This window comes from Pygoscelis adeliae, unplaced genomic scaffold (assembly GCF_000699105.1).
Source record: "Pygoscelis adeliae isolate BGI_AS28 unplaced genomic scaffold, ASM69910v1 Scaffold130, whole genome shotgun sequence".
Classification (NCBI taxonomy): Eukaryota; Metazoa; Chordata; class Aves; order Sphenisciformes; family Spheniscidae; genus Pygoscelis; species Pygoscelis adeliae.
The window spans coordinates 1948353-1966994 of record NW_008824031.1 but is presented as its reverse complement, the minus strand read 5'-3'; the positions used below and the strand labels follow the sequence as shown (position 1 = coordinate 1966994).

Below are 18642 nucleotides of genomic sequence, written 5' to 3'. Positions count from 1 at the left end.
TGGATGTGTTTTCAAATCTGAGCTCGTTTTCCCCACTCCTGGTTTCAGAGATAAAGCCTGAAGGCAAACTCCAGGCTAAATGCAGCTGGTGTTGAACTGAACGGGTGTTTTGCCATGTGTTCTAGCGGGAGCACAATCTTGGTTTCCCAAGTTTACCATCCTGCCTGGTTGAGCTTGGAAGGACCTGCAGACCACGTCCGTGTGCTCTTCCTCGTATGGGCAATTTGCACGTGTGTGTTTAATCTCCCAGCAGCAGTTTGCAAGCTTGCTTGTGTCTGTAAGAACCACTTGCTGAAAAACAGTGGTAAATTCAGGTGCTTCAGAAAATTCTTCCTCATGTAAGTACATGTAATTATCTCGTGCCTTGACCTCGCTGGGGGCAGCTGCGCTCCCTAGTGCAGTTGTCCCTAGTGGGACCATTTATTTTACCCTTCTAACAGTCTGTGTTGTTTGAATATCTAAAATTTGTATGCAAAAGTTAACAAGCTGAGGCTGAAATTAGGGTTTTGGTTTCTGTAATGGGAGGGGAAGCTGTGAATGTTACAGCATCACAGTATTTTGCTTATCCTGCTTGTTCAGAAGGTAAGAACAGCATTTGGAAAGTAGGTGTGACAAAGACAGCATAGTTTATTTATGCTGTGCAGGAATAAAGGAGAAGTCTTCTTGTAGCACAGCAGACTAAATTGGTTTTGGAGCGCTGTTTGGAATAGGGACTTGTATGTTTAAGTTTTGTGCCAGTCTCCCCAGCGACTTGCACACCGTCTTTGTCTGTCTTGCCTCTCTGCCGGCGGAGCCGTAACAAGGATGGCTTTAACTGCTTCCCCCCCCTCCCACGTGTGCGTCTAACACATTTGGCCACTCAAGTTTTATTTCTTCCCTCCGTAAAACATGAGAGTGTAACTTCCACCCCAGCCTTGTTAGGGTGCGAGCTGCCGAAGCAGGGGCACCCCGGGACCAGGCATTGTCACCGGGTAGTAAAGCCTCTTTAATGGGGCTGGCTTAACTTTTAAGTTATGGTTAATGTTTTTAACAGTAACTTGTGTTTCCTCTGCCCTTCACGCTCAACCATTAGCCAGGTGGTTTTGTTGCAAAAGTGGAAAGATAAAAGTAATCTAACCGTACAGCTGGGCCTTGGTGAGGTGCTGGAGGAGGATGGCCACAGATGCAAACTGGGGATCGCAGAGGCTGGATGAGTGGGTTAAAAGGCTCCTTGTAAATGCTTGGCAAAATACAAGCACTGGAAATGAGATGCCTTTTTGTTTTTTTTTAACTATAAATAAATTAGGAGGTTTAAATTTGGCATACTGTGTGCTTATATGGTTTGCTCTGTGTAATGTTCTAAATAATCAATTTTTTAAATTTTTTGGGGTTTTTTTGTTCCCCCCTTTAATATGGCATCCACTCGATCTCCTTGTAACTGCAAGACGGGCCTGACTCTGATCTGCCTTACACTGTAAACTGTGTTTATGGAGCTAGAATTGGGGTCATTAATTTTCATTACATCAAAAGAAGTCGTTTCTTTTAAATGAGAAGCCTGTTTCACCTAGTAATTCGCTTTAATTGCTTATTTGAAACTTTTGACATTCGATAGCAATTTTAAACATTGCCAGATGAGGTTCACGCAGTCGGGACCTGCAGGTGCTTCCTTGTGTGCCCAGCTTGGATCAAAGGAGCGAGCCCAGGGATGTGCCTGGCCGCGGACGGGGCACCCGGCGCTGGAAGGTGCTGGTTTCTGGGGCTGTTTGACTAGATGCTGTGTGTCAGCCTCGGCAAGAATTTGGAAAGGGTTCTGCGGAGCGCAGTGCTGTTTGTTTTTCTTGGGAGACAGTCTACATGGCCTTTGTTTTGCCTGAGGCTTAATAGTGTTTGCAGCACTGAGTCTTTATATTTTTTAAGTCTAACCAATAGCACTTTCTGCTGAAGGGTTAGAAAAAAGTTTCTAAAATATTAATTACTTTTTTTCCTGACTAATGTCTGTTAATTTAGTATTATTGTCTTCTGGGAGGTTTGCTCATGAGGGTAAGCAACTGGTGCAACTTCAAAGGCATTTTTAGCAGGATCTAAACCTCAATAAAAAGAAAGAGACAAAAATGAAAGTGTCTTTCACTTCATTTTGTAAACTGGTTCACTAATGTGAATGCAATTGCAATTTATTGTTCAGTCAGCAGCAGGAGTAGTCTTCCTTTGCCTGAGAAGTACTTTTTTTTTTTTTTTAAGTCAGTAAATAAACAATAATTTAGATTACTGTGGGAAAAGCAACTTTTGTTAATGGCTTTTGGCTGTGGAATGATGTGATGCTAGATATACTCACAATGGTTTCTAGCAACACCATACTGTGTCTTGTGAGATAGATTAAAAACTATTGCAGGAGTAGTCCAGCAGTTGAAAATGAGATAAATTTGGTGGTGCTGCTGCAGAAGTTGGGCAGTGTTTTAGGACTTTCTGAATTCAGAGCAAAGGGAAATAGTGCAGTTGAAAGAGAATAATGAGCAAAGCCAAAGTACCAGTGCCAAGACTTCTTAAAAGAGTTTTATTGATGTGTGTTGTAATTAAAACCAGAATTAGTTAGTTTTCTAATAGGACATTCATTTCCTAGAGAGCAATTGCAGCTTGGCATAAAGTAATAACATTTTTAAAAATGAGTACTGATCTGGGGATACCCCAAGCATATGTTGGATGGCTGACTTACTAGCTTTGTGTGCCCTCATTATTAACAAGCAAATTAAATATTTTCCCTTAAAATAATTATACAAATAAACCTTTGGCTGCGCTGTGATTTCATTAAAACATTAATTGTTTAGAGAGCTCAACGATAGTGTGTGAAGTTGGGTCAGTTTTACTGCACGGCATTACTCTTGATAGCAGGTTTACAACAGGGCTGGATTTAATCTCTTGACTGATCTTTACAGTAGCAGGCTTGGGATGGGAAGGTGTTTGTGTGTTTCAGGAGATAGGTAACTCTATCTCTGAACTGGAAACACAGAGCTGGGTTTTAAAATGTCCGGGCAGCCTTAAAATGAACTAGCAAGGGGGAGAGGAGGAAAAATTGCTCTGTGGAAACGAAATAGGTGTTGCATTTAAATCAGCTTCTTAGTGTGCACATTGTCACACCTTCACACATGGCTGTAGGCTCAAATCTATTTCTCATCAAAGCAACTGTAGCGTAAGGGAATATTGTGACCATCTGGGTTGCAAAGATCAGAAATAACGGTCCTCGCTAGCAGAGGAGCCAGCTGTGGGCAGCACCATGTAAACTGTTTTTTATGCCACTTGATTAATCATTTCTGAGGGTGAGGACAAAAAAACATTTACCAGGTCAGGCACTAATTTTTTTAGATACTCTAAAGTCTAATTTTCCTGGATTTAAGGAGGTGGTGTGCCTTTGAAGCACGTTATGATATTTGTAGGGTCAGCATCTCAACTAACGTTGTTCCTGAGCATGGGAAACACAGGCATGTTACATGTCTCCAAAGGAGAGTTAATTAGAAGAATGAGTAGTTATCAAGTACACTGCAGCTCCACTGTTTAATTCTGATGATAATTTTCATGCTGGGTCTCATACAATTGAATTCACTTATGGTTTATTAATCTGCTGTGACCTGCAAGTCTTTTAGGGTATTCAGGGAAAAAAAGCTGAGAGTTACCAGAAGAGATTTAAAGTACTTCCATGGGTGGAAAGCAAATCACAGACAACTTTTGTCTTTTTCTTTGTTTTTATCTTTCTGCATTGTTTTAACTCAGTATGTTTTTTCTGCCTTTCCCCCCTTCTTTAGGACCCACGATTATCAGCTTTAATTTTTGACAAGCTTCAAGTGCCTGACTATTTACAGAAAAACAGGAATGAAAGAGAGAGCAGATGCGAAACTTGTGCCACTCACTTGAATCAGCTGAAGCAAGAAGCCATTCAGATGACGCACACCCTCAATCAAGCTAGCTACCCAGAGATGCCCGACCTCCCGCCCAGTGCCGGGGCAGTGACCAGCATGGTACCCAGGATGGTCACGGTCTCTTCCCAGAGAGACCTGCCGCTCTTTGCTGGGCAGGTGGGCAGGCAGCCTGGAAAGTCACCGAATCTCTTCTCTGGGGCAGAGAGGAAGAAGGGACTTGGATGGTCTCAAGGCACGGGCAGTTTTCCGAACTCCAGCGTTCAAGTCACAGTGGCCCCCAGCGGTCTCAGCGGCGCTCTGAGCTCGGTCACCATCCAAGCTCAGCAGTACCTCGAGGGCATGTGGAGTATCTCCAGGGTGAACAGCTTCCTGCCTCAGGCTTGTCTAGTAAGTAGCGATAATTCAGATGCTTGAGTTTTGTTTACATGTGTGTGGATATACAGAGAGATGAAGATAAAATTTGAGACGTATACATATTTATCTTAGAAGGGATCAGCTAATGGTATTCTAAACCATGTTTCAAGAGCTGAAAAAGAGCTTTGAACGATGTTCTGTCAGATGTCACAAGGAACTTGCTTTCTTATCTCAGATGGTGAGATCCTTTCCTCAGATGTTTTTGCACCTATTTTAGCTTCACGTATGCAGGTGATGTTATTTGGCTGTCGCATACCTGGTGGCCCCTTTAGAAAAACATAAAAGGCCAAGTTTGTCACTCATGAAACTCTGGGAGCTTCATGGGATTATATCAAAGATGAGCTCGACCCTCAAGTCTAGCGCTGAACTTCTAAGGCCGTGTTCAGTTCAGCAGATGCTGTTGATTGACTGTGATGGAGAGCATTAATCTTCAGGTTAGATGTGCTGCAAAACAGTTTGCTGTAAAGGAGGATGTTCAGAAGGTTGCTTCAGAGCAACATGCCTGTAAATGTCATTGCATTTGGATTTTAAGCATTGATGTTGATTTCCTGTATTCTGTGTATATTTTAAGAACTCTTGTGGGAAGTGAAAAAGTTTTATAGAGGTGCATGTTACCTTTAAAAGCAAGTTCATTGCAGATTTGTGACTATCTATGGAACCGTGCTAAGAACAAGGATGTAGTGACTGATTTTGACTAAGATTTATTCCTAAACTGTTTTCCCATGGTAGTGAACAGGGGAGTGTGAGTCATGATGAAATGTGTATGAATAGAAGTCATGGTTTTCACTTAAAGACGTTGTAGCAGATCTTGCAAGACCAGGTATGTTGGTGCCAGGCAGCTTTAAATATAACATAATGCCTTATGTGCTGTTGTATATAAACACTACCTAATATTGCTTGGTAGCTTCAGCTGGTTGAGCTCCAAGATCGTAAGAGATAAATATTTAAAAGTGCTGCTGTATGACATTACTTTCACAGGGTGGCTGTTGTGTTTCCTTCCAGAAAAGGCTTGGAGGTGTGATTCCTCCCTCCCATACTTTTATCTCATATGGAAATTTGTGAATGGACACACATCCCACCTCTGAGGGGTCCCCATTTCAATCCAGTGAATATTCAATGATGTCAGATCTCTCTCTGATGATTTTACATTGAGAAAAGGGAAAAAATGGCCCATTCAGCTCTTCATAGTTTATGAAGAACTGCTGCTATGAGTGCTTTTCTCTAAAATGCTGCTCCATGCATTAGGGATCAATTTGGCCAATGTAAGGCATATGATGTTACCTTTTAATTATCTTTTAAATTCTGTGTCTGTCACAGAAATGTAGAAAAAAATAGGAAAGCTACAGGGTTAAGAAGCCCGTGCTCTCTGGAAGCCGAAGTATTTCCATTTCTCTGCTCATTTCTTGTCTGCCCTTATTCTTGTCTTAAATAATTCACTAACAGCCAGCTCCAGATTTCTTCCTGCTTAACCATGCTGACTGATAGATGTGGTTTTCCCTAACCACTGCATTATTCTAAATAAAACTGAGTTGCCTCATTTAACCCCTGTGAAGGAAAAATGTATATAATGCAACAGAGCTTAAGTGTGATCTAGAAATGTGCAAAGAAACTCAGTAGCCTGGAAAATGGTGACCTTTAATGAAAGGAGAAACACTGTTAGACTGTGAGTGTTGGAGGCTGCTTGGATGTGATCCAGTCATCTGCAAGTATAGTTTAGATTTAGAAGCAGTTTTTGGAGAAAAGCTAGGCTTCAGTTGTTTTCTCTCTTTTTCTTTTCTTTTTTTAAAATTTTTTTAAATTCATTTAAGCCCAAATTACTTTGTTGTGCATCTCTGCCCAGATTGTGCTTTCTGTGTCTGTCTGAATTCTCCTACTGCCTTTTGTATTATTAAGAGCCTTGTGTCTGATGAAGCTATTTGGGTGGGTGAGGCAGAAAGTGCTTCCCCTATGCTTTTCCCCAGAGGAATCACAGGTGTCGGAGGAAATAGGATTGGAGGGATTTCAGGAACTGGCTAGTCTAGTCCTTGCCTAGGACAGTATCCACTGCAGGACATTCTTGTCCAATGCTCATCTCACCTCATCTTACAACTTTGCAAAGACCGGGATTCCTCAACTTCTATTGATTGTCAAGTCTGAACTTCCTTTCCCATTAGAAAAGTTTTCTTGATTTATTTATTTATTGATTGATTTTGGCTATTCTTTCCTGAAGTTAGAGACAGGGTTTAGGTTTAAGATTAACCCAGGAGAGAGGTGTGGATATACATACTTTTTGGAGATGTCTGTCTTTAGTAACCTTTCCCATCTTCTTGTGGGGTGAAGCTGGTCTGGCTAGAGGAATTCTGGAGCAAGAAGAATTGCAGTAGAAAGGACGGCATTGAATGTATTATTTATTATGTGTAATGTGACTGCACCTTGGAGTATGTAGCCCCCATCTAGGCAAGATACCACACAAATGCAGAAGAAAAAGATGGTCCCTTCTCCTGGGAGTTTACCCTTTCAGTAGTGATGTGAATTATTTTGACCACTCTGTAAATACTCCTGTTTCACTTGGAATCTCTAATTTTGCCTTGTTTTCTTACCAAAGGGTTGTTCTTGAAACAAGTGCTGAACTCCCTGGTAGGAAACTGTTATCCAAGTGCTTTACATCTCTGATTTAACGTGGTGCTCCATCCAAAGTGAATGTGATTAGTTTTCTAGACGGGAAGACAGACACAGATAAAGGCTGGGGTTCATCTCAACTATTTTTAGCTGCCAAAAAGACAGGTTTTTATTCTAAGCTAATTCCTGAGGCTTCCTTTATAGCTGCGGGACAGCAACAGGCACCTCCAAGAGGTGCTTTGTCCTTCTCATGTCTTGGATGTCTGTCTTGGCTTGCCTTGTCCACCAAAGATGCCTGTCGCAGAGCTCGGGTGGATGACGCAGACCAAACCCTTGCTCGGGTGGCCAACACAAGGTGCCACGTGCCCAGTGCCTTGCAGGGGTGAAAATACACCCCAGCGTATGGCTGCCAAACCTCCAGACACCTCATACCTACAAACATTTTGCCAGGTTCCATGTTTTTTATTTATGGTTAGTTTTAATAGTGATGGTAGTGGAATTGTCTGTGGAGAGAAAAAAAAAAAAAAAAAGACTTGATTTCTGCTCTTCTCATCTCCCTCCCCAAACTTGCATGTATTACCTTGTAATGTCACTTATGGTTGTGAAAACACTTCTGAGCTGAATGTTGGGGGTCAGAAGTGCAGGACATCGTAAATTTTTAATATGTGTTTGGAGTTCAAGTGTGAAAATCCATTATATGGATTATAAATTTTTTGAACAGGAATGCGTCTTTGTAGCATAGTGTGGGTGCTGCTCAAACCAAAATGATAACTGTGGGCTTCGGGAGCCGTGAAAAGGAACAGTAATTAAGGATCTGGAGGAAGGTCCAGGGAGGGGAAGAACTAGGACTGCAATCAAGGTGCAAAAGGTGAAGATGTAATCAGCTGCTTTACCCAAGTGGTCTGTAGTGAAAAATTACAAAAAATAATCACTGGTAGCAGTGATAAGTAGTCTGACCAGACAGCGAGCACTGTGGAGGGGAGGAAGCTGGTATAACTCTGGGTAAGACAGCTGATTTGTAGTGGACGGCTGACAACTTTAATATATAGTTTTATATTGAAGTTTTTAATTCTAGACCTGACAAGTGAATATAAGGTTACTACTCAAATGAAAAAACATGTTCGCAGTGCTCAGCATTGCCACTCGGTTTAACACAGAAGCAGAGGAGCAAGGGGACTTTGGGCTTCCTAGATGTGTTGGAATCTGACTGAGAGGTAGAAAATTAAAACCACTGAAAATACCTTGTACGCCTCTTAGAAGTATCTGCATCTATTGTGTATGGTGGAAAAAAGAGGTCTTGCTGTATGCTTTCAATTGGCCATGTTATTAGTATGCAGTGTTATGTACTGCATAAAAGTGGTAAAGTAGCCATGCCATGTGCTATAAAGACATCACAGTGAAATAGAGCTTGTTTTGCAAATTGCTTTTTCTTTCATCTTATGCAAAATGAAATCCTTGCCACACTATATTTCTAATTTGAATATATGCAAATGGTACGGGTTATAAGGCAAAATATTGTGGCTCCTTGAATCTTTACCGATCTCTAAGTTGCTTTAAAAATATATTAAAAAAATGCACCGTTAGGAAATTGGAAAAGTTGGAGCACTGGAGAATTGAAAGTGAGTTAAGTAAAACTTTTAAAGCGTCTGTATACAAAATTGTAAATTTATCAATAGACCAATGTATGTCCCTGAGAGTATTCACAAATTTAAAGTTAGGTATAAGTTTATGGCCTGATTCAGTGAGGTTCAGAGAGGGAGGGTTCACCCATAGCATGTGTAAATGGGTGCATATACGCTAAAGTTAAAAGAGTTACGTTCATTTGTTTTATGTGAAAAATCTCTGAAAGTTATTTTAGTCACAATTCAAGCTTTCCTGTAGTTCTTAGGAATAAGTCTCCTGCTTACCCTAATGTAAACCAGATGGATTCATCTGAGGGTAGTTCAGCCTCTGCTGACTTTCCTTAAATCCTCTTTGTTTGTTTATAGTAAGGATGACTTACATTTTGCTTAGAAGATGCAATAAAAAGCTGACTGGAAAACAGAAGAATGACAAGATTTACTTTCCAGCATTTACTTCTTTACTTTGATAAATGTCATACCAAATGGATTTTTAAATTAATTTTTAAAATCCTTCTTGATAGCTTTCTCAGTGACCTTTTATTAATACAATGCGTGAAATATATTTTGTAACGAAACAATTAAAAAATAGTGCTTTGACCATAAATCTTGTCTGTGAGACATCTGGATGACTTTGAGCTTTGGGACATTTCTCAGACTCTACATATAACATCTTGGCTCTGCAGAAGTCAATAGCAAACCCCAGACAGGTGGTGGGGCCGGGGTTGCATAGAGGCTTTTCTGTTTTCCCTTTAGCTTCAGTGGTGTTGGTTCTTACTGCTTTTGTAGAGGAAGTACATAAAGGAAAGGGGGTGGCAAAAAAAAAAAAAAAAATCTTCAAAGCTAGTACTGATCACTCTCCGTAAAAAGTCTGAACAGCAGAAGAAAACCTTTTGATCTGAGTTACTAAATGCTTTTCTCATACTAACCTAATTTATAGGCCCCATGGAAAAGACTTTTCCTGAGACGGTTGCATCTCGGCCGGGCAGTATTGCCTTGCATTGCACTTTGCTGCCTTAGCAAAGGAAGAGGGAGGGGTGTGATGTGGGAGGACGACGCTGCTACTGGCGCCTTGCATTCAGAGTCAGTGAGACCCTGCCCCAGCAGCCAGGTCGCAGACCAGCTTAGAAAGTGTGGGTTGGAAATTCAGCCTTAAACATGCAGATAAGAATGTAGCTCTCAGTTTTGTGTAGTTGCCAAGGACTTCATGTGCTTTTTTTCTGGATTGCCCCCAGTGTAGGATGCTGAAGTTGAAAATGAGATTACTTTTTAAAGTATCCCCAGGTATCAGAGTGACTTAGGAAAAATGTTAAGAGTTGACAGAAAGGGTGCTGGCTACAAGATGGAAATGAGCATTTTCTTAGGTGAGGGTGTGCATTGCATCTCTTTATATTGTGTATTTGACACTTCTGCCATACTATTGGTTTTACAGTGTGGGTCAGGGTAACTATTCTCAGGACCCAGACCCTCTTGTGGCTCAAATTACCACCTGAAAACAGTTCTTTTGATCCTTCACCCCTCTAGGCTAAGCAGTTGTTATTACAGCTCTCACGGGGAAACAAGTCCATACTTGCCTTTGTTGACAATTGAAGTCAACAAGCAATAATAAAGAATGTTGGCCCAGACTTCACCTGTACTCATCAGGGGTAGATTTAAGACAAGCAGACGTTAGAGATTATGTGCAAATGATAAACCACAGGATTTACCTTTGGCCCACAGGTCATTCTCTCATCCAGCAAGTGTATCAGAAGCTACGCTAAGATAAAAAATCCCTTCCTTTTTTTACCCAAAATATTTAAATTTTCTACTCTTGCCTTTGAACTAGTTTCTTTGGGGTGGCCTTTTCTCTTCCCTCAATTCACTTTCAGCTTCTTTTGCTTCCCACTGGTCCATTTATACTGTGCGTGTGCTCCACTGTGAACTTGCCAGTGAACTGATTGTTAATTGATGCATCCCACGCCACCCCAACATTAGAAATCACTTTACAAGAAAGGCTCATGCTTTTTGGCTGGAGCTCAGAAGTGTCATCCAACGTTTGAGAAAGACTCTATATCACTGATGCAGAAGTGCTTTTATGAGGCTACCGTTGCTCTGCACTGGCTATATTGGTTGTTAAGGGTGGGCTGCAGCTGAATAATGCCCTTTGGTTTCAGAGGTTAACGCAGCAGAGAAACCAGATAAATTCAGGCTGAGCTCAGACTTTATTCTGAGTGTGCAGGCTGGTGGAGAGAAAGTCTTTTGCAGTGGTGTCTGTATACCACATGGAAGGAACTGATTTGCATGGCTGGATGCAAGTGTGGATTGCCCAGTCATCCTGCATGTATAAAATAGGACTGAACTTAGTACATTTCTTGGAAAGCACTTTGAATTTCATGTTTGCTCCATAGGCTGTATACCGGAATGATGGCACGCTGAGGTTGTGGGACTCCAGGTAGTCAAGCTGTGCGCAGTGTGAGCATTGCCGAAAGCATCTCCCATTGTTTTGTAGCATGAGCGGCTAAGCGTGTGGCAAATATTGATGCTCTTTGTTACTTGCAGCTGGAATCACTGAAATGCCCTGGGTGGTAGCTTCTGAAAGGAGGTTTAAAAAGCGTCAATAGAAAATGTATCTACTTTTCTGATTCAGCACTTGGGAGAGAATTTATGATGTATAGATAGAGTTCATAGATGTTTCAAGCATTTCATATGTGTGTGTTTAATGGAATGGATTGCCACTTTACTGAACATAGCATCAAATCAGCTCCGTTAATTGAAAAAGATTTTTCACATTCTTGCTAATGATGTGACACAGTTTTGTTAGAGATGGTGCATAAAATAGTGCTACTTGAAATGACATTAATGAATGCATTTAAATTCCTTTTTTCCCATTTACGTGCATTATTGATTTTATTTCATCGTTGAGGAGATAATGGATTTATAATTAGAATACAGTCACCGTAATCAATGATGAGATTATTAGACTTATAAATAGAACTTTAAAACTACGATGAGGTAATTTCCCAGTGTAATGAAGGATCAATAATTAGAGGTTTGCTTTGAATCTGAAAGTAGTAGTGAAATGCTTCTAGGCAAGTGAGTCCATATAAATTATTATCCAAACTTATGTTGTGGTTAGACATTTTCCAGAGTTGACCACTTTTGTTTGGTGCCCAAGTGCTTATGAATTAATTCCTCTGGGTTTGCATATCTGCCACTATCTCAAAACTGGATGAGTTTGTTCTTTTCTGATACCTTGGTTGAAGGAAGCATTTGAAAGGTGCCATAGGCAGGAGCCTATTGTTGTGTTTTTGGTGGTGTTAGGCAAAGATAATGAATCTACCATTCAGAACGTCCCTCTTCTGCTTCTTAAAAGTCACAGTGGTAAAGCTGAGCAAGGCAGTTGGCTGTTGTAGGGGGTGATGGCAGTGGAAGGATGAAGAAGGCGAGAGCGGCCCTTGTGATGCTTGGCTTGGGAAGGGTCTGGGTTTAGTTGGTCCATGCAGAGTAGCTGTGTAGACATCCCATTGAGTCTCACCAACCTCTCCTGATGACTCTGAAGTACCCATGGAGGGTATCAGAATAGTGCAACCTCCTGTTGCTAGTTAAGCTAAGAAAGACTCTAGTGAAAAGCTTGTATGGGAATGATAAAAGCATAAGAAATATCCTACTGGGTCTGAGCTGCAGCCATCTAGCCCAGGGCTGTCTCCAGCAGCAGAGCTGGAAATGGTGTTTAGGGAGAGCCATGGAGCCTGGCTACTTTCTGCAGTCTGCTCATACTCCCCATCATGCACAGCTGGGGAAGTCTCAGGGACACATCCCTATCTGTTCCCTTTAGTATCTGTTTATGGACCTGCTGTCCAGGAATTTATCTAATCCCTCTCTGACCCTGCTGACACTCTGCCTCCACAGCCTCCTGGGTCAGTAGGTTCCACAAGTTCACTATCCCAGTATAAAGAAGTACTCACTTTCTTTCAGCTTAGCCACCACCTCTATGACTTTGTAAACCTCAGTCAGATCCCTCTCAACCTTCCCCTCTACAAACCGGAGGCCCAGCCTCTTTCATCTCTCCTTCTAAGGCAGCTGCTCCATCCTCTTGATCATTTACTTGCTTGGCTCTGTCCTTTCCATTACTCCATTACCACTGTCTTGAGATGCAGGACTAGGACTGTACCTGATACTCAGTATGTGGTCCCCTTCCTTCTTGTTCTCAGTGCCCTGCCTTGTGATGTCCAAAACTTGTTTGGTGTTTGGTTGGGGGTTTTTTTCTTTTTTTTGGGCTGTTGCTACATTTTGAAGCAATGGTTTCAGAGGAACTGTCAACGACCTTTAGATCTTCTGAGTTGTAACTACCAGCATCATTTAGGTGTGGTTTAGATTATTTTTCCCTAAATACATGGTCTTATCTATGTCAAATCTCACCTGACACTTCTTTACCCACTCACATTTCGGAAGTTCTTCTGGAGTTCCTCATCACTGGCATGGCATTTGGCCACTTGAAAGAGCTTTGGGACATCTGCAGGCTTGGAGATTTCACTCCAGTCATGGTGAGTCATGACTGTGTGTCTGGGTTACATGGTTTCCATGTGGGGAGTAAACAGCAGGTCAGCAGGGAACGGCCACAAGGAAAAAAGAGCAGCATCTGCACAGCTCCATCCCTAATTTGGAAGCTCGGTGTCCTTCAGCAATGATCACATAGTCAGAGCTGTCCCCGTTTGCGAACTTAATGTTGCTTCATGAGCTTGCCTGTAATTGAACCGTGTTCTCTATATTTGGGTGTACTAAAGACCCAGTTTTCCCTTTGTATAACGAGGGCTTGTACATCTTCAAGCAAGATACTAGTCAATGGGTGCCTTGCATGTGGTAGCTGTCAGGCAAATTGGTCCCAAGGGATGTTCTCTTTAAAGTAGTTACATCTAATATATAAGCAGTTCAAGCATGATTGAAATAGAAATTAGGTATGACAGTCTCCGTCCACCTTTGCCTTTATTTGCTGACATTTTATGTCAATCATTATAGCAATATAATGAGTATAATAAAATTGTAAGACCTCTAATTCTTGGGAACATGGTTATTCCATTTTGCTGAATAGAGGTAACCAAGGCACAGTGAGATTTTGGTTGAGTTGCCTAAAATCATTGAGAAATTTTGTTGTGGAGTCAGGAAGGTGACACAAGTTCTCCTGATTCAAAGCTCTGTACTACGGGTCCTGTGTTTCACTGCTGTTAGAGATGCATCTGGCCTGTGGAAGTCAGTCCTAATGGAAAAGCATTTGTCTTCTTGTAGGAAACCCAATCCCAAGCTGACAGAAATTTGCATTATTATGAGCTTGTTAATGAATTTCTTCGCTTGCTCATATCAGCCTCTGACAAAAAGCAGGGATTCAACTGTATATTTGTCCACTTGAATAAACAATTCATTTTTAATTTTGACCACAATGGTTAATTAAAACACCCTGAGCAGTACACGGCTATATTTTTTCAGCTTTGGAGGCTGCAACTATTGTAATACATGTCAGCAGGGAGGGCTCTGGGCAACACTTTCTGATGTTTGCCTGGAGGCATTAGAAGAAACAGTTCCTCTAGTCTGGCTGTTTTAAACCCACTGCATGGGAAAAGTCCTGATTTGAGAGTGTTTATGTGCAGCAGGATCTACGTCCTTCTTGATAGCCCTTTTTCATGTCCTCCTGACTTTCCAAGTGGTGGGTTTACATGTGCAGATAGGAGGGTGAAGTTAGTGTGACTCGTGGTCAGATAGCTGTGAAGAAGGAAAAAAAAAAACATCGCTTGCTGCCTCTTTCGGTACCACTGTCCTGAGTGGCTGAAACGTGAAGTAATTCATCCATCGCTGCCCGGTGGCATCTTTGTACTACCAGAGCCCTGGCTGCAGAGACCTTCCAGCCTGGGAACATGGGCAGGCTGAAGGAAGGAACGGGCGTTTCGTAGACGAAGGAGGCCTCCCCAAGACCTGCCCAAAACCTTAATAAATTTCTCAGTGAAGAAGGAGCATGGTTTAGGAGAGATCTTGGGCCAAGGTGAGATCAGGAGCCCCTAATCTGGTCAGAGGGGAACAAGCTGCCTCTTCTCCATCCTTGTTCTGCCAAGGGCATCAGCCAAGGACATCAGCTCTGGATGCAGCTGGGTGCATGTACCCTGCAGTTGAAGGATGAGGTCCTTTCTGTGCGTGAAGCACAGGCTGCTAGTGATTTTTGGTGGTGAAGATCCAAACCCTTAACCTTTCTTAGTAATTCAGATATTAATCCAAAAAGAAAGGGCCCTGAGGTTGTCTTTGGATCTCCCATATTACTTTCCAGTCTGTGACAGCAGACGAGCCCTATTTCTATTTAATTCTACTTCTCTGTGATTTTTCTCCTTCTGCCTCATCTTCAGAGATCAATGATAAGCCAGGCATTAGCAGCTCTTGTAGCTGAAAACCTATTTTGGGGGAAGGGATATTATGCTCTGCATTTGGTTCACGTTGAACATGAGACGCACATAAAAGTCTGAAACTACAGGTTTAGGCATTCTTGCTACCACATTGCAGCTGCAGGTTATAAAATGACTACAGTAGTGTATTGTAGTTATAAAATACCCTAGTTATTTTATAATGAGCCCCGGCAGAAACATTGTCAAAAGGCAGTAAAAAGTTTATCCAGAACACTTCAACCTGGCATATACTGCACAGTTAACTTTACATAACGCTAGGCAGTCTGAGGAGGAGACATTTGACGTAGAAGACGTATGCAGGACTTACCGATGCTTACGGGAAGGAAGGTTTTATAGTATGAGCATTATCCAGATAGAGATTTATGTCACATTTGTTCCAGTTAGTGGTAGTAGGTCATAAGAGTCTTAGCATGAATAATTTAGGGGGAAAATTATTGTTTTCTCATATACAAACAGTAGATTTAATATATTGCAAAATCATTAGATCAAACAGTTTTTACAATTTAACTGTCTGTGACGTTTCGGTCTGAAAGGGGAATATAGTAAGTTAAAGCAAATACTCAAAATTCTGTATGCCTGCCTGCTAGTCAGAAGGGGGTAAAAACAACTTAAAAAGAAAATAAAAAAAAAATCAAAAAGCCCCAGTATAGACTCAGGCTTGATCTTGCTAGAGCTTCACCTGCAATTCACTGTTGAAGCCCTGCTGAATGCTTTCATTATGGGACCAATTTTTTGAAATAAAATAAATTGTACTGAGTTCTGACTCTGATTACACAGATGTGTATCAGACTCGAGAAAATAGGATGGGAGGGATTTCAGAAACTGGCTAGTCTAGTCCTTGCCTAGGACAGTATCCACTGCAGGACATTCTTGTCCAATGCTCATCTCACCTCATCTTACAACTTTGCAAAGACCGGGATTCCTCAACTTCTATTGATTGTCAAGTCTGAACTTCCTTTCCCATTAGAAAAGTTTTCTTGATTTATTTATTTATTGATTGATTTTGGCTATTCTTTCCTGAAGTTAGAGACAGGGTTTAGGTTTAAGATTAACCCAGGAGAGAGGTGTGGATATACATACTTTTTGGAGATGTCTGTCTTTAGTAACCTTTCCCATCTTCTTGTGGGGTGAAGCTGGTCTGGCTAGAGGAATTCTGGAGCAAGAAGAATTGCAGTAGAAAGGACGGCATTGAATGTATTATTTATTATGTGTAATGTGACTGCACCTTGGAGTATGTAGCCCCCATCTAGGCAAGATACCACACAAATGCAGAAGAAAAAGATGGTCCCTTCTCCTGGGAGTTTACCCTTTCAGTAGTGATGTGAATTATTTTGACCACTCTGTAAATACTCCTGTTTCACTTGGAATCTCTAATTTTGCCTTGTTTTCTTACCAAAGGGTTGTTCTTGAAACAAGTGCTGAACTCCCTGGTAGGAAACTGTTATCCAAGTGCTTTACATCTCTGATTTAACGTGGTGCTCCATCCAAAGTGAATGTGATTAGTTTTCTAGACGGGAAGACAGACACAGATAAAGGCTGGGGTTCATCTCAACTATTTTTAGCTGCCAAAAAGACAGGTTTTTATTCTAAGCTAATTCCTGAGGCTTCCTTTATAGCTGCGGGACAGCAACAGGCACCTCCAAGAGGTGCTTTGTCCTTCTCATGTCTTGGATGTCTGTCTTGGCTTGCCTTGTCCACCAAAGATGCCTGTCGCAGAGCTCGGGTGGATGACGCAGACCAAACCCTTGCTCGGGTGGCCAACACAAGGTGCCACGTGCCCAGTGCCTTGCAGGGGTGAAAATACACCCCAGCGTATGGCTGCCAAACCTCCAGACACCTCATACCTACAAACATTTTGCCAGGTTCCATGTTTTTTATTTATGGTTAGTTTTAATAGTGATGGTAGTGGAATTGTCTGTGGAGAGAAAAAAAAAAAAAAAAAGACTTGATTTCTGCTCTTCTCATCTCCCTCCCCAAACTTGCATGTATTACCTTGTAATGTCACTTATGGTTGTGAAAACACTTCTGAGCTGAATGTTGGGGGTCAGAAGTGCAGGACATCGTAAATTTTTAATATGTGTTTGGAGTTCAAGTGTGAAAATCCATTATATGGATTATAAATTTTTTGAACAGGAATGCGTCTTTGTAGCATAGTGTGGGTGCTGCTCAAACCAAAATGATAACTGTGGGCTTCGGGAGCCGTGAAAAGGAACAGTAATTAAGGATCTGGAGGAAGGTCCAGGGAGGGGAAGAACTAGGACTGCAATCAAGGTGCAAAAGGTGAAGATGTAATCAGCTGCTTTACCCAAGTGGTCTGTAGTGAAAAATTACAAAAAATAATCACTGGTAGCAGTGATAAGTAGTCTGACCAGACAGCGAGCACTGTGGAGGGGAGGAAGCTGGTATAACTCTGGGTAAGACAGCTGATTTGTAGTGGACGGCTGACAACTTTAATATATAGTTTTATATTGAAGTTTTTAATTCTAGACCTGACAAGTGAATATAAGGTTACTACTCAAATGAAAAAACATGTTCGCAGTGCTCAGCATTGCCACTCGGTTTAACACAGAAGCAGAGGAGCAAGGGGACTTTGGGCTTCCTAGATGTGTTGGAATCTGACTGAGAGGTAGAAAATTAAAACCACTGAAAATACCTTGTACGCCTCTTAGAAGTATCTGCATCTATTGTGTATGGTGGAAAAAAGAGGTCTTGCTGTATGCTTTCAATTGGCCATGTTATTAGTATGCAGTGTTATGTACTGCATAAAAGTGGTAAAGTAGCCATGCCATGTGCTATAAAGACATCACAGTGAAATAGAGCTTGTTTTGCAAATTGCTTTTTCTTTCATCTTATGCAAAATGAAATCCTTGCCACACTATATTTCTAATTTGAATATATGCAAATGGTACGGGTTATAAGGCAAAATATTGTGGCTCCTTGAATCTTTACCGATCTCTAAGTTGCTTTAAAAATATATTAAAAAAATGCACCGTTAGGAAATTGGAAAAGTTGGAGCACTGGAGAATTGAAAGTGAGTTAAGTAAAACTTTTAAAGCGTCTGTATACAAAATTGTAAATTTATCAATAGACCAATGTATGTCCCTGAGAGTATTCACAAATTTAAAGTTAGGTATAAGTTTATGGCCTGATTCAGTGAGGTTCAGAGAGGGAGGGTTCACCCATAGCATGTGTAAATGGGTGCATATACGCTAAAGTTAAAAGAGTTACGTTCATTTGTTTTATGTGAAAAATCTCTGAAAGTTATTTTAGTCACAATTCAAGCTTTCCTGTAGTTCTTAGGAATAAGTCTCCTGCTTACCCTAATGTAAACCAGATGGATTCATCTGAGGGTAGTTCAGCCTCTGCTGACTTTCCTTAAATCCTCTTTGTTTGTTTATAGTAAGGATGACTTACATTTTGCTTAGAAGATGCAATAAAAAGCTGACTGGAAAACAGAAGAATGACAAGATTTACTTTCCAGCATTTACTTCTTTACTTTGATAAATGTCATACCAAATGGATTTTTAAATTAATTTTTAAAATCCTTCTTGATAGCTTTCTCAGTGACCTTTTATTAATACAATGCGTGAAATATATTTTGTAACGAAACAATTAAAAAATAGTGCTTTGACCATAAATCTTGTCTGTGAGACATCTGGATGACTTTGAGCTTTGGGACATTTCTCAGACTCTACATATAAC

General features: G+C 41.1%; 1 protein-coding gene across 1 annotated transcript in view; it reads left to right on the top strand.

The window, feature by feature from the left end:
• The first annotated feature begins 1152 nt into the window (after nucleotides 1-1152).
• The window catches only part of KIF26A (kinesin family member 26A), a 78258-nt gene continuing 60768 nt past the window's right edge, over nucleotides 1153-18642 (top strand). Inside the window, exons 1-2 of the mRNA XM_009328331.1 lie at nucleotides 1153-1212; nucleotides 3774-4274. Of these exons, the coding sequence (XP_009326606.1) occupies nucleotides 1153-1212; nucleotides 3774-4274 (561 nt within the window). The remainder of the gene's footprint in view (nucleotides 1213-3773; nucleotides 4275-18642) is intronic.